Genomic DNA, 13,793 nt, shown 5'->3' on the forward strand with positions numbered 1-13,793 from the left:
TTATCCAGTAGGTAAATTATCACCCAGTTTATCCGAAGATAGCACAACGGGCTCTTAGCCAAATAATTATTATTAGATGTACATTTGTTACAATTTGTAGTTTCCTTGTTATTATTTCAAACTTGACTAATTCTTACATAATATTTATTTTAATAATTTAGACGCACCTCCTGAAATTGTTAAAATATTTTAAAGCAATGAAAGATTGATATATATATATATATATATATATATATATATATATATGTATATAAACTATTAATGCTAAACAATTCTTTGTCGAATTATCATTAATTATTGTAAATACACGAATAGTATTTATAAATTCACTATAGAAATCTTGCGATTGTTATTGCAACAAGCATTTAGACACAAACAATCTCATCAGTTTTAGAATTTGTTTCGATATTATACCGAAAGTAATAAAATTGACACGCAATATGCTTTATTATTTCGAAAAATGTGAGAGGGGTTGAAACTCTTCTCATAGGGATAACAAAAGAAAGTGGTGTGTCTCCGTGAAACGGATACGCGATCATTGAATGCTCGACCGCCCTCTTTATATTCCTTCTGCTAAGTATTCCCGCTCAGAATGTTTTGAACTGAATCGAGTGACTCGTTCTCCTCGTTACGATTCGTCGAGGCGTCAAACCGTGCATAACGCTTGATCAAGGCACAATGATCGAGAAAAGCGGGGTTAAGCTAGGCAATACCCAAATGAGACACCTGATATTTCGTAATTAGATGTCAACGACGTACGTATGTATGTACGTACAATGCTGCAGCCAAGAAAATGGCAATTACATGGAAATATTATACTGAACAACTAAGCATGTACTTATATTAAATATTAAAATTTTACATATTGATGTTGTTAATTATACATATAAGGAATATTTGAATTTAGATATACATACAACAAAATTATAATAAACTTTTAAAATTAATTTAAAAAAAGATAAAACAGAAATATAAAGATACATATAAGCAAAAACACTTGATTGCTATTTAATATTTATTAAATATAAGTAACTGTATATTTTACTACTGCGTAATTAAAAATTATTAAAATATATTAAAATATGCCAATTTAAAATAAAATAACTATTTCCACAATTTCTTATTTACTTGCAATATAATTAGTGTGTTTAAAAAGCACATCTCCTTAATCAAGACAATGAACTTTTATTAAAAGAACGGATTCTTATTTAAAAGAATTTTTGTATATAATTATTATCTTATATTTTGTAAACTATTAATTGTTTCCTATCGTATGTTATATATAGTTTTTCAAAGAAAATTTTGTTAAACATTACAATTAAATATTTGAAAAACATTTAATTGTAATGTTTAACAAAATTTTCTATGATGTAGACGTATTCGTATAAAAACATAGTACACGAAAGGTTAAATAATTGCCAATCGTAAAATTAACTCATTGAAGTGCTTCTCATGCAACAGCGTATTAATAGATGCGATCATCGAAGCATCGTCAAAACGAAACAAACATACGTGACGGCAGCATGCGAAATGATCGCAGTAGGAAGCCCTAAATCCCCTTGGTGTGATATCGGGTCGCTCGTAAATGCGACGCTCCCTACCCTGAGGGGGCTGACCAAGCCGCCCCCGTTAATATCCTTATAATTGGTTAAAACCCGTAACTGATGAGCGAACTGTAAGTTATTATGCGAGCAAGACCCTTGGTTCAGCGATGGGGGTTTACGAGATACGGTTCGACACCTCTTCATTACCCTCTTCATCCCTCCATAGTTCCGGCTACGGCGTGTCAGTACGGATGTCTGGCATTATGGCGGACTTCGTATTGTCATTGTATCACGGATCGTCGAGAATCGTCCACTCCACTACGGGATTTGAGCGAATATTCGCTCGACTGAGCTGATACGCGCAAAAATTCGCTCGATATATATTTTGGACGCACTCCACTCGAGATTATATTTATTGAGAAGAGATCTATGGCGGATTTGTGGAAATTACGACAATCGTTGAGTTCATTTCAATGCTCTGTGATCTATACGGTACATGGAATTTAACTCTGTTAAAAAGAAACTATACATGCATATCGTTTTTTATCTATAGATTTAATTACAATCAAGAATAAATTGCGGAAATAAATTGATAAAAATGATTTAACATTTTTAATTTAAAAATGAATTAGTAATTAACAAATATTATTCAACTGTCTGATGTCCATTAATACATTAATTATGTTCTAATAAATTAAATGACAAACGAAATTAATACGTGATAAAAATAATGGAATTCTGTGATATTTCTTTTTATATGATATTTGTATATATTTCTTTAAATATAATAGCGACACAAACATTTCAATGCGATTCTCAAACGTTGTAACGGTGATTTTTAGCGATTTCACGGTGTGTCAAATTTTCCAGAGCAGTTCCTTCCTTCATAGGGCAAAATTCCAAAACCGGAATAGTAGAGCAAGCCGACTTAAAAGGCGACCGATGCGGTTACTTTGCGATCTATACTTCGATGGGAAAGACGTATCCATATAAGTTTGTTATTTAGGGGATTCGTAATAGAAGCAAAAAGCCGACAACTCAAGAACCAGCACAACAATGATTCCAGGTGTTAATAATCCTCTCGTAATTGTGCCTCTCCCATGAGGATAATTCCTATTAAAGGCCACTAAATACTTGTTTGTATAAATGCCACTACGCGATCAGGATTCTTTTATATGTATACTAAAAAAGCCGAGATTTCCTGCTGTTATATATGAAAAGCTTACTACTTTATGTATTACCTTTATATAATTTTATACATTTTTATATTTATGTATCTTATAAAAATGTAAAATTTATTTATTGTATATATTTATAAAGGACGTTTATTAACTTTATATGTATTTCAATAACAATGAAATGATCATCAGAAATAGATATAATACAATTTAAAAAATTATTGAATATATTCCAATATATATATATATATATATATATATATATATATATATATATATATCAAGCGATATAATAGTGTTACGATATCAAGGATTGGTGAGTGGTATATGGAACATTCTAATCCTCATCCCTCACTTAACAATCTTGAACGTATTTCGGATGCAGACAAAAAAGAATTTGATGACAAAATGTTTACTATTTTCTTATCTGTTCAAATATTATTGACTTTTGGATGTTCAGATTTTGATGCAACTGAAGTTTGTCCATTATATTCTCATAATAATATTTCTATAATCAATAATTATACTAAAAATGACTATCGGTATTTTGCTAAAAAAATCTAGCAATTTCTCAATATGCACTTCTTTCATTTTTCATTTTAATAATTTTCTCCCTGTTGATTAAATGTTTCGTTTCAGCCATTTTTTCGTGTTAATTTTAAAAAAAGTACTAACGCCAAATAGACATTAAAAAATATATTTTAATAATATAACAATACAATTTCCATACATCAACAAAATGATTGTTAGATTCCATGAATTTATAATATAATTCAGATAATATAAAAATATATGTCAGGAATAATATATTATAAAACGAAAACTCAAAGTGATTACTTATTTTTATAATTCCTGTAAGTACCGTGTTTTAATAAAACTGTAACAGTGTTAATAGACAAAATAAATTCTTGAATAATACATGAAAGAACAGGGGGGGGGAGGAGGTCATTGCTCTAACGTTACCTGTTACTGTTGCTAGGATACTTACTTTCATGTTTTAGAAAAATCTATTCGAATATTAAAAACATTTTGTACACTTACTTCTGTTACATACTATACATAAGAAGTCACCTCATCATGCTTTTCTCTAACAAGAGATATCAAGGATTTGAGAGAGAGATACGTACATGTACAAAAATGTACGTATTATTATTATTATGTGCATTAATTAAAATTGATTGAATTCTCATAACTTTTTTTACAATATTATACAATATTTTAACGATTTAAACTTTTGCACATTTTCGTAATTAGTTCTTTCAATGACAATCCTATAGAATTAATGATGTGATTAGGATAGCACATCATTATCATGCAATATCATGAGTCCAGATTATTAAGATACGATGCGTTCGTGTATTGACCACGAAAGTATTCATTGGTGAACCGTTACATCACAAACACCGCCGTATTCCTCGTTGATACGTAACCTGAACGACGTGTTCTGTATTGAACCACCGATCCCATAACGACCGACAGTATTTGATAAGAGACAGGATGGCCCCGATAGTCGGGGAGCTCGAATTTAATGGATAGAGTACAGATTCTGCAGATTCATCAGAGGGCCAGTGTGATATCTCGCGCAAACATCAGGAGAGAAGCACGTTGTCCTCTCTCTGTCCTTTCTTGACACCTTTTGAGCTCTGCATCCCCTTAGTCATCCATCTTCAACACGTCTCCCACTATTTCACAACCGCTATCATTCTTGGTTGCACTTTCAATCTCTGTTTCGTTCTATCTCAATCAAGCCATCTCTCTTTTCCTCTTTTTTTTCTCTATTCTACTCCCAACCCTACGGATCACATCATCTCTGATAATAGACATCTCTTTGTCTCTCCTTTTTCCTTGTCGAACTTCTCGCTTCCGATATCGTTAATATATTCTTCCATGATTATAGAAGATGAGCTATCGAGGTAGATGATATGCTTAATGGGCAGTTCTCGCTGCAGCGATTAAAGATTTCCTGGATGATGTACTAGAGAGATTAGCGTGTATACACTCTTATTACGTATATTGCATAAGGGAGAGTCTTTTTTTTTGCAAAATCAGTATACGATTTTATAATCATTTGCTATAGTTCCATTATAAATGATTCGAGTATTTATAATCGGAAAATTACAAATATGAATATTAAAATTATATCTACGGTAAAGATATTTGTTATGCAAATACGTATAAAATTATTAATATAATTTTTCGTCACAGTGAAAATGTTATTAAAGGACATTGTACAAACATAATACTAATTGAATGCCTTTAGTATAATATTTAGTGCTTCGGTATAAAATAATTTTAATTTTTATTATTATAACATTCTTTGTTTTTCAATTCAGCCATACCTATGTTAATTAACACCTATTAATAATATACAAGATGCCTTACAACTATCGTACAATATTTTCACAGCATATTCTAGAAGTAGAGATACAGATCTGAGCGCGCGGATTCGATATACGATATTAATATCTTTAATATATTCTTTGATTATAATTCAAAAAACCATTGTAGCTTTAATATTTTTTTGTATCAGGATTTTTTATTCTAGAGTTCTTTATCTCTAGAATATGATATGAAAATATTGTACTGTGATTGTGAGACGCTCTGCATGTACTTAACAATAAATCTGATTAATTAGGAAAGATTTGAGAAAGAATAACAATGACAGAAACAAATAATACTTCATTGGTATCGATGAATTTATTGCATCGGATTGACTCATATTTACAACGAGGACACATACATATCTATGCATTTTCTACTCTATCAATTTTCTACATATATAATTTTTTTATTTTTAGTTACGTTTGATTAATTTCACCGCAATTATTTGCTGTTTATCTAGCTCTTATGATATATAGATAAGGATTTGTTATGCTTTATTTCGTTAAAATAAATTTTTAATATATAACAAATTAATTTTATTGTAATAAACAAAAATTGTTTTCTAACATGAAAGTTTATTTTATGCAGAATAAAAAATAATCATATAAGCTGCCATTTTTTACAGTTATGAGGTGTAAATAAAAATGCATAAATAATTATGCAAGTCACAATAATAATAATAATCTTTGTAAACTCCTTGATTCTATTATAAAAGTTTTAATGATCATAGTCGCGTTAGCCACAGCAATCATAATTTTTAACTATAATATTACAATAGTAATAATAAAGCCAACGTTTTATTTTTGCTATCTATAATTCACTTAAAGCTACTATCACACCGATTTATACATTTACCTAAAAGTAGATAAATATGCGGTTAACGTATAAGATCGCTTCGTATGCTCCATTAGCCGTATCTTTTCATTTGTATTTAATAATATAAAAATTTCTTTTAAGATTTCTCTTTCCTCTCTCTCTCTCTCTCTCTCTCTCTCTCTCTCTCTCTCTATTCATATTAGATTATATATCGATCTGTAATAAGGAAATAAGAATTTTTTATATATAATGTTGATAAAATGGAAATAATTAGAAAAATATACAATTTCTGTCGATAGATTTAAAATAAGATAAATGGATTTATTTAAGTCCTAACATTGTCAGTGTTACTAAAACTATTATATCATGTTGCATTTGTTGTTATATTTTTGTTATCGAAATTGATAAATGTAAAAATGTCAAAAGAAAAAAATACAATTAAAAAAAATAGAGTATGTTAAATGTTAGGGCGAATTTGATCAGATACACTCACTCAGTATGCTCTGGTGCACATTAAAGCCGTCGTATACAGATCGACATAAAAATACGTATTTAATATAAATATAGAAATAGGTTAAATCGTGAAATCTTCGACATACTTTATGGTATTGTTAGGTAAAGTATGTATTTTATAATTAAAAATATTTGCATTTCACATTTACAATCATTGTCGGATTAAATCAATGTACAACGGTCTCAAAATGCAATAGTGCGTCCAACCAAATTCGCTATTAATTACAAAAATTTTTTGACCATGTTTTGAATATAAATGAATAAAAAATAATATTGATTGAATCATTTTACAGCTTAATATGAATACTAAACCTTCTACATTCTCTTTCTGCATAAGACAATTCCGAAATTTTATTTTTTCTTAAAACGATTTTAGAAAAATACAGCGTAACATTGATATCAAGGAAGAATAGGGAACGTTCGAGTTATTTTGAGAAACTGGAAAAAGGAGTTGAATTGTATTTTATTTTAAAGGTCTAGTTAGACTAAAGATATTTGCGCAAACTATAAGTTGTTACAATGCTCTTATTGATTACGTTTACACGGCTCGATTAACGCCGAAGTTATAACATCGATGTTATGAAAGTAGCCAATCACAGAGAAATAGCTATGATTAGCCAGTTTTATAACATCGATGTTATAACTTCGGCATAAATCGTGTAAACAGCCACCAAAAGTTACAAAAATTCGGAGTTCAAAAGTAATCCTAGTATAGAATTTTTTACTTGATTTGGGAGTCATACAGAAATGAATTTGGCGGCAAAATGTTGCTTTTATTATGTATGATTAACATCATTTTTTAAATTCTATATTATTAGGTTTTTCGAAATTCTGAGGGATTTAAGAGGATTTTAAAGTGAAGAGTTCAAACTCCCACAAGATCGCTGTTTTATGGATAAAACGCGATACATTGATATATCTGTATCTTTATATACTATTACATTTATACCTCACGCACACATATACATACATTTTCGTAGAATAATAACGGTTTAATTAGACGTCTAACCATGTGTTTGTTCGTTTAACCCACTACTCTATGGACTACAATTTCGTAAATACAGATTGCAAAGTTTTTATATAAAGCAAATGTTGTTACGATATTAATATCTCTGACGTCATATTGATTTAAGAAATAATAAAAAAGATCTCAATTTAAACACTTTTTTTGTTCTCGATAAACTTCACCTCACAGACACAGTATTAATGCGCATACTTAAATCCTGGAGAAGGATCATCGAATCTGTAAAAGAGGAAAGAAGTAATTGTTATACAAAAATTATTGCGTTTAGTCGATAAAAGATAACTTCAGGGTCCTCTTAAAATTATTTATCAAATAAAATAAAGCAAAAAAATGTCTAATAATAAAATCCAAAACATCTCTTAAGGTTAAGGGAATGCTGGTTCGTTTGCTTTAGTTTTTTGTTTCACACTAATTACTTCGCATTAGTTTCACAAAATTGAAATTTTTTTTTTCATAATTAAGACACACATAGCAATGTATTTGACTTTGATATATTTTGTGCCCAAAACAGAAAAAGATAAAGAAATTATAGCTTTCTTTATCTCTTTTTACTAAAACATAGCGACCAATGTCAATTAATGAAACGTACATTTACTTCGTGGAAAGCTCATGCATGTTATACACTAGAAATGAAGACAAAGCTAGATGAAAAATAAAAAAATAAACATATCTGTAAATCGTTAGAATTAAATTCAAAAGCCTAAATATTTGCACTAGTGCATATTAAACCTCTTATATATCGATTTAATCTGAGTGAAATGCAAAGTGAAATGCAAATATTTCGAATGAAAATATTTGAACTTTTATTTAAAGTAACTTTATATAAAAAAAAACTAAAAGAAGCTAAAGAAATTTAAGAAATTATAAAAAATAATGTTAACAATTTTGAAGTTTTCCTGTAAGATTATAATTATTAAATCATAAATTTGTTTAAATGTTCAAGACAAGCCCCCTTTATTTAAGGGAGTTCGCCATCAAAATATTATTTTGTTAGAATATGAATAAAAAAATCTCATAACATCTTGTGCCTTTTATTCTATCCTGTATGGATCTTATTTATAGAGAAATACTTACTTATATGAGAAAATGTAGCACCGCCGCGTCCTTCTAATGGCGGTGTTGCGGATAAACTTTATGTTAAATTAACCTTACTTTAAAACTTAAGAGCACTTTGAACATTTCATATGCAATGGAAAAATAATAAAATCTTCGGTTGTTAAAAGATTATATTAAAGTCAGATTTGAAATATCTTGAAGACTTTAAGTTATTTTGGATTAACCACACTTTAAAGTGCAGCTTTAAAATTTTCCAAATTAATTACTTTTAAAAATTTTGACTTTATTTAAATTAAATTTTCAAGAGAACATTCAGATTCAACTACAAGTTACATATGTATAACTCAGAAAAAATTCAGTGATATAAAGAGAAATAATTGTGCTTAGCAATTGGTGTCGGATCTTATATATAGTATATGTTCTGTGGGTTCTTATAAGAAATAGCGCTGTAATATGTTATCTATATAAGAACAGATGCGTTTATGTGACAGAACGATAATGTAAGAAATAAATTATAGATATGACCTGTTACTGATATATTTAATTCGAAATTAAAAAAGTTGTTGATATCAGCATTCCCTTAAAGGGATTCTACAATCATCTGTTTTATCGACCGAATGCGATTATTTTTCAATTATTTTTCTAATTACCTTTATAGATTTAAAAATGTTTTTAATTATTAAAGCATAAACAATAATACAGTCCAAATCAATCGAATTTATATCAAAAAATTAGAATATTTCAGTTTTGTTATTCTGATGTCGACTCGTAACAACATTCATTTTATATAAAAATTGTATGTATTGTCAATGAAGACTTGCAATGAAGCATTTGCAAAAGACATTAAGGAAATGCTGCAGTTACTAACGGAATGCTCATTCCATTTTTCCAACTATTTAATTTTCTTTACACAGAATAAAAAAATTCTTCTCGAGAATAAAAGAAAAAACGCAAATAGCTTTGGAAAAGTACAAACTTGTATGAAAATCTCTCAAAAATTGTAAATTACAATTTCCTATTATCACGTTAGGTTATTTTTTTTACATATATAAAAATGTATACAAGTATATATCGAAACAAAAAATACTTTCCCACATTTGAATAATTTATAAGAATATCATGAGACCTTCAAATTATGATTTTGTAGCTGACAAAAGAAATGATAGAAAAAGTATACATAAGATTTGAGTGTACATAATCTCGCATTCATGCGATATATAGAATATAGTAGAACAAGAAATGTACGTAACGTTTTACTTAATGTTTTATTTAATGTATGAAATGTTTCCTTGATATGCGTAATATTTTATTTAGAATTCAAAATATGTTTTATCAACATTAATCAAGTTCGGCCATCGCTCCAGCATCCCCTTAAGAGTACACAATAAGAGCAACATTTTGCTATCAATTTTGTTTTTCTATAATTTTGCCAAATATACTTTAGAATGAAAGTTATTTTGAAACATAAAAATTTTTGAAATCCGAATCCTTGTAATTTAAAAAAACATCACAATGATGGTTTGCGCAATAATTTTTCTTTTAACTAGACCTTTAAAACGACGTGCACAGCTCGACTTCTTTCTCATAAAAAAATTTTAATCTCTCGCCTTGCTTTTTTGAAAGGATTAAAGACATTTTTTTTTCCTAAAAAAGCTGCATCAAAATAATTGAATCTATGTTCTGCCGTTTTTTTCTATATCTAACACTTGTTGTAATATCCAGAGGGTAGGGTGGGACTTTATAATTATCCTGTATTCATTCTAAATTTTTATTTTTGCAATAGTACATTTAATACATAACGAAACTCAAAGGTAAGTATTCTGTGAAATCTGGACGAATTTTAAATAAGCCTTTTGAACGATTCCATCATATTTTCATGACTCTCTATCAGGTCTCCGTGTTGAGACAACCCTAATTACAGATCACTTTACTAATAACTCTCATTCCCTTCCACCGTTACGCGTAACGTATTTGCTTTGCACATACAAATATTTACAAATATTTACATTAGCCCGCAGGAATCCATTGATGCAACCATTAATGCTCATAATCGATCATGAAAACCCTTCCCAATTCGTGAAGAGACTAATAGGATATTTGTGTCCTATTGATTTATCTTTGTGATATAGTTGATTTTACGCTGTGAATTATTTGTAATATCCAATACACTTCGTGAATATTTCACAGAATTACAGGTCGATAAGTAAGTATCGTCCAGAATGTTATAACACTTTCAATCCAGTCGGAAGTTTGACAATTATACTTCTATTTACATCATGAATTGATAAAATGTTAATGTAAATTCAATTAAAAATTTGCTTAACAGTGAGATGTTATAAAAATATGCAAAATCAATTTTGTTACGATATTTTTATATAAATTTGAAAAACTAACTTTTAAATAACTTTATTATAAAAATATAAAATTAGAAATACTTTTTTTTCAACATATAAGTAACTATAGACATATAAGACATATTCTCGACATTACTATTCATTTATTCGAGAACACTTGCGATTTTCTCGCATTTCATAAAAAGTTAAGTATCTTGATGAAAAAAATCGCAGTTTTGAAAAATACATTTTAATGAAGAGACAGATAGTAAATTTTATTAATGTTTTTAATATCATATTTTGACGATATTTTGTTTGTAAATTATATAAAATTAAAAATTGGTATAATATGTCTTCAGTATTTTTTTTTTTTTACTTTGAAGTGCTGTAACTTGATAAAACATAATCAGATAGAAATTAACAAAAAAGTATTTCAAAGTAAGCTTCCTGACTAGGAAACCTCGCGAAGTGTTAAATTGTGATTGTAATGAAACTTTGTATATGTATAGTTTATATATGTAAATAGATCAGTTTAGAAAATATCAATAGAATAAACGATTTTTGAGGGATGAAATCCCCCTTATATATAAAGTTCTTAGCTTTTTCCGTCATATTTCAAAATCTATTCGAAATATAAAAAAATATTTAATACAAAAACGTTTAATACAAAAAAAATATCCATTTTAGATATGAAAAACTGTTTAATACAAAAAGTTTCATAATAAAATTACATTTATTTATGTACGTCATTAATATTTTTTAAATATAATTTTAAAAATATAAATTTAAAAAAAATTATTTCTTTGTGTTATTACGAAGACAAATTTTATTATAAAACTATTATATTATATGTTTTTGATATCTTTAATAATTTTTGAGATATGACGACAATTGCTTTACCTACTGTAAGAAGTAGAATTTCACCTCTCAAAATCGTTTGCTGCTATAGATATTTTCTAAATTCATCTATTATATATCTATAAGTATAAATTGTAAATATGCAAATTTTTATTGAAATTAGGATTTGATAATTTGCAAGATTCCTTTGTAAGCTTTATAAAATATACTTTTAAAAAATGATGCGTTAATTTTTCATAATAATATCTTACGTAAAAAGTTATTTTTAGAAAATATTTTTTAACTGTACTCAAGTAAAACAGCAACGTTTATAAAATATTTAGGAACGATTAGTTGTTTGTTTTAAAATCGTTTAAGATTACTTTAGTTCCCGTATGATCATAGACGTCAAGCTTGAATATGGACTATGCTTGGATGGGTAACCGTTTGGAGAAACAGTCATAAAGTCGACTTTCTTTCCCCAAATAAACTTTTTTTAATTATTATTTTGTTATGTGTATTGAGGAATGCGTGATACTAAATAAATAAATTTATTTTAGCAATAAAATTGGATTAATTATATATAAAAAATATTTTACTGGGGAAGAGGGAGTAAAAAAATGTTTTAAAATAATGTAGTGGTTTTTTTAATACAATTGCAATGATTTTAATTAATCGTTATTTTTAATGTTTCCTACACGAATATTCATAACTGTTACTCAACGTTACAGAAAAACGTTTTTTCAACAGTTTCTCAACGCTTTTGTTCTACTTGGATAATATTAAAGAATTTATAAGAAAAAGGAAAGAACAGAAAAAAATTGTTCCTAAGGTTCCTGAGGTTTCTCAACCTCAATAAATTTTTTCAAGACTTTAAGACTTCTTTTAGCAATGTTTTGTAAGAAAATCACGAGTGTTCTCTCTTCTTGAACTTTTGATAATATAAGATAATCGGACTCAATATAAATGTGTACTCAATACTCCCTCTTCATTGTTTGTAGATAATTACACAATTAATTCAATAGATAGCAGTAGTAGTTTGCGCAAGTTGTCCGTCTGATTCGATTGCATCAATTTCTTACTCAATTTTTATTATTATTAATAAATTTATTATTATTCTAAAATGTAGAATATTGTAGTCATGATGTAATATTTCGTACATAGGTAAGTAATCGCATTCTGTAAATAACTACCAAAAGATGACTATTAATTTCAGTAGTTTATATTATTATAGTTTTATATATTCATACTTTAACACATAAACTAAATAGGATATAGTGTTACAAAGTATAAATATAGAGCTACAATATTATAAACAGCGACAAAAATATATATTTTTTGTTACAACATTTTATCTATAATCAAAGAAAGGAAATTCTTTGTACGATAGAACCAATATGGCCAACTTAGACATACTGCGTATATACATATATCGATTGTAACGATTTTTGATATTCTAGATCATGATATGTCAATAAACATGTTTGTATGTTAATAAACATATAATCTTATAAAAGTAACATTGGATTATTTTATTTTTCTAACATTCTTTTATGAAAATGAGAGAAACATATTTAGGTCATATTGAGTACATATATATATATTTTTTATTAAGATATTCAGAAATATTCCTCTTTCAAATGTGACATTAATTTTTAATATTGGATTCAGCAAAAAAACCACAAAGTTTAATAGAGGCATGTAGAATCCGATTACCTTATAGAAAATAAGAAGATAAAATGACAAATTCATTTGAGTCATTTGTTTTGTTTTAATTCAACTTTAATTATAAAGATGAGCAATCAGCTATTGGAATCTGTAGAACAAATAATTAATGTTACTTTTTGTTGCATTTGAACATCAGTAACATTTAAAAACCTTATCTGCAAATTTTACTTTTTTAATGTTCTATACATTTTCAGCAAGATAAGTCGGGAATGCACCTTTTAGCTTATTTTCGTAACTAATTTTAAGAGAGAAAGAAGCCATTTTCGGTCAAAGTGGGTCTTACTGCTTATCACTTTTTATTGAACCGTCTCCAATTTGACTCATGTAGTGGTTTTTATTTAATATTTAGAATGTAGAATCACGTAGAAAAGGAATTATGTGC

General features: G+C 27.8%; 1 protein-coding gene and 1 long non-coding RNA gene across 5 annotated transcripts in view; one reads left to right on the plus strand and one right to left on the minus strand.

Annotated features, from left to right (window-relative positions):
* The window catches only part of LOC105148004 (uncharacterized), a 50,649-nt gene that overhangs the window by 23,994 nt on the left and 12,862 nt on the right, over window positions 1-13,793 (plus strand). The gene's annotated exons all lie outside the window — the stretch shown is intronic.
* LOC105148014 (uncharacterized) overlaps window positions 5,401-13,793 on the minus strand; it is a 49,916-nt gene continuing 41,523 nt past the window's right edge. For all 3 annotated transcript variants that reach the window (XM_087410460.1, XM_011059453.2, XM_087410459.1), the window contains one exon: window positions 5,401-7,676. Coding sequence is in view for 2 of the 3 variants with exons in the window: in XM_011059453.2 (XP_011057755.1) it covers window positions 7,618-7,676 (59 nt within the window). In the remaining variant the exon portion in view is untranslated. The remainder of the gene's footprint in view (window positions 7,677-13,793) is intronic.

The sequence above is a fragment of the Acromyrmex echinatior genome, chromosome 10, assembly GCF_024713525.1.
Source record: "Acromyrmex echinatior isolate Ae372 chromosome 10, ASM2471352v2, whole genome shotgun sequence".
Taxonomy (NCBI): Eukaryota; Metazoa; Arthropoda; class Insecta; order Hymenoptera; family Formicidae; genus Acromyrmex; species Acromyrmex echinatior.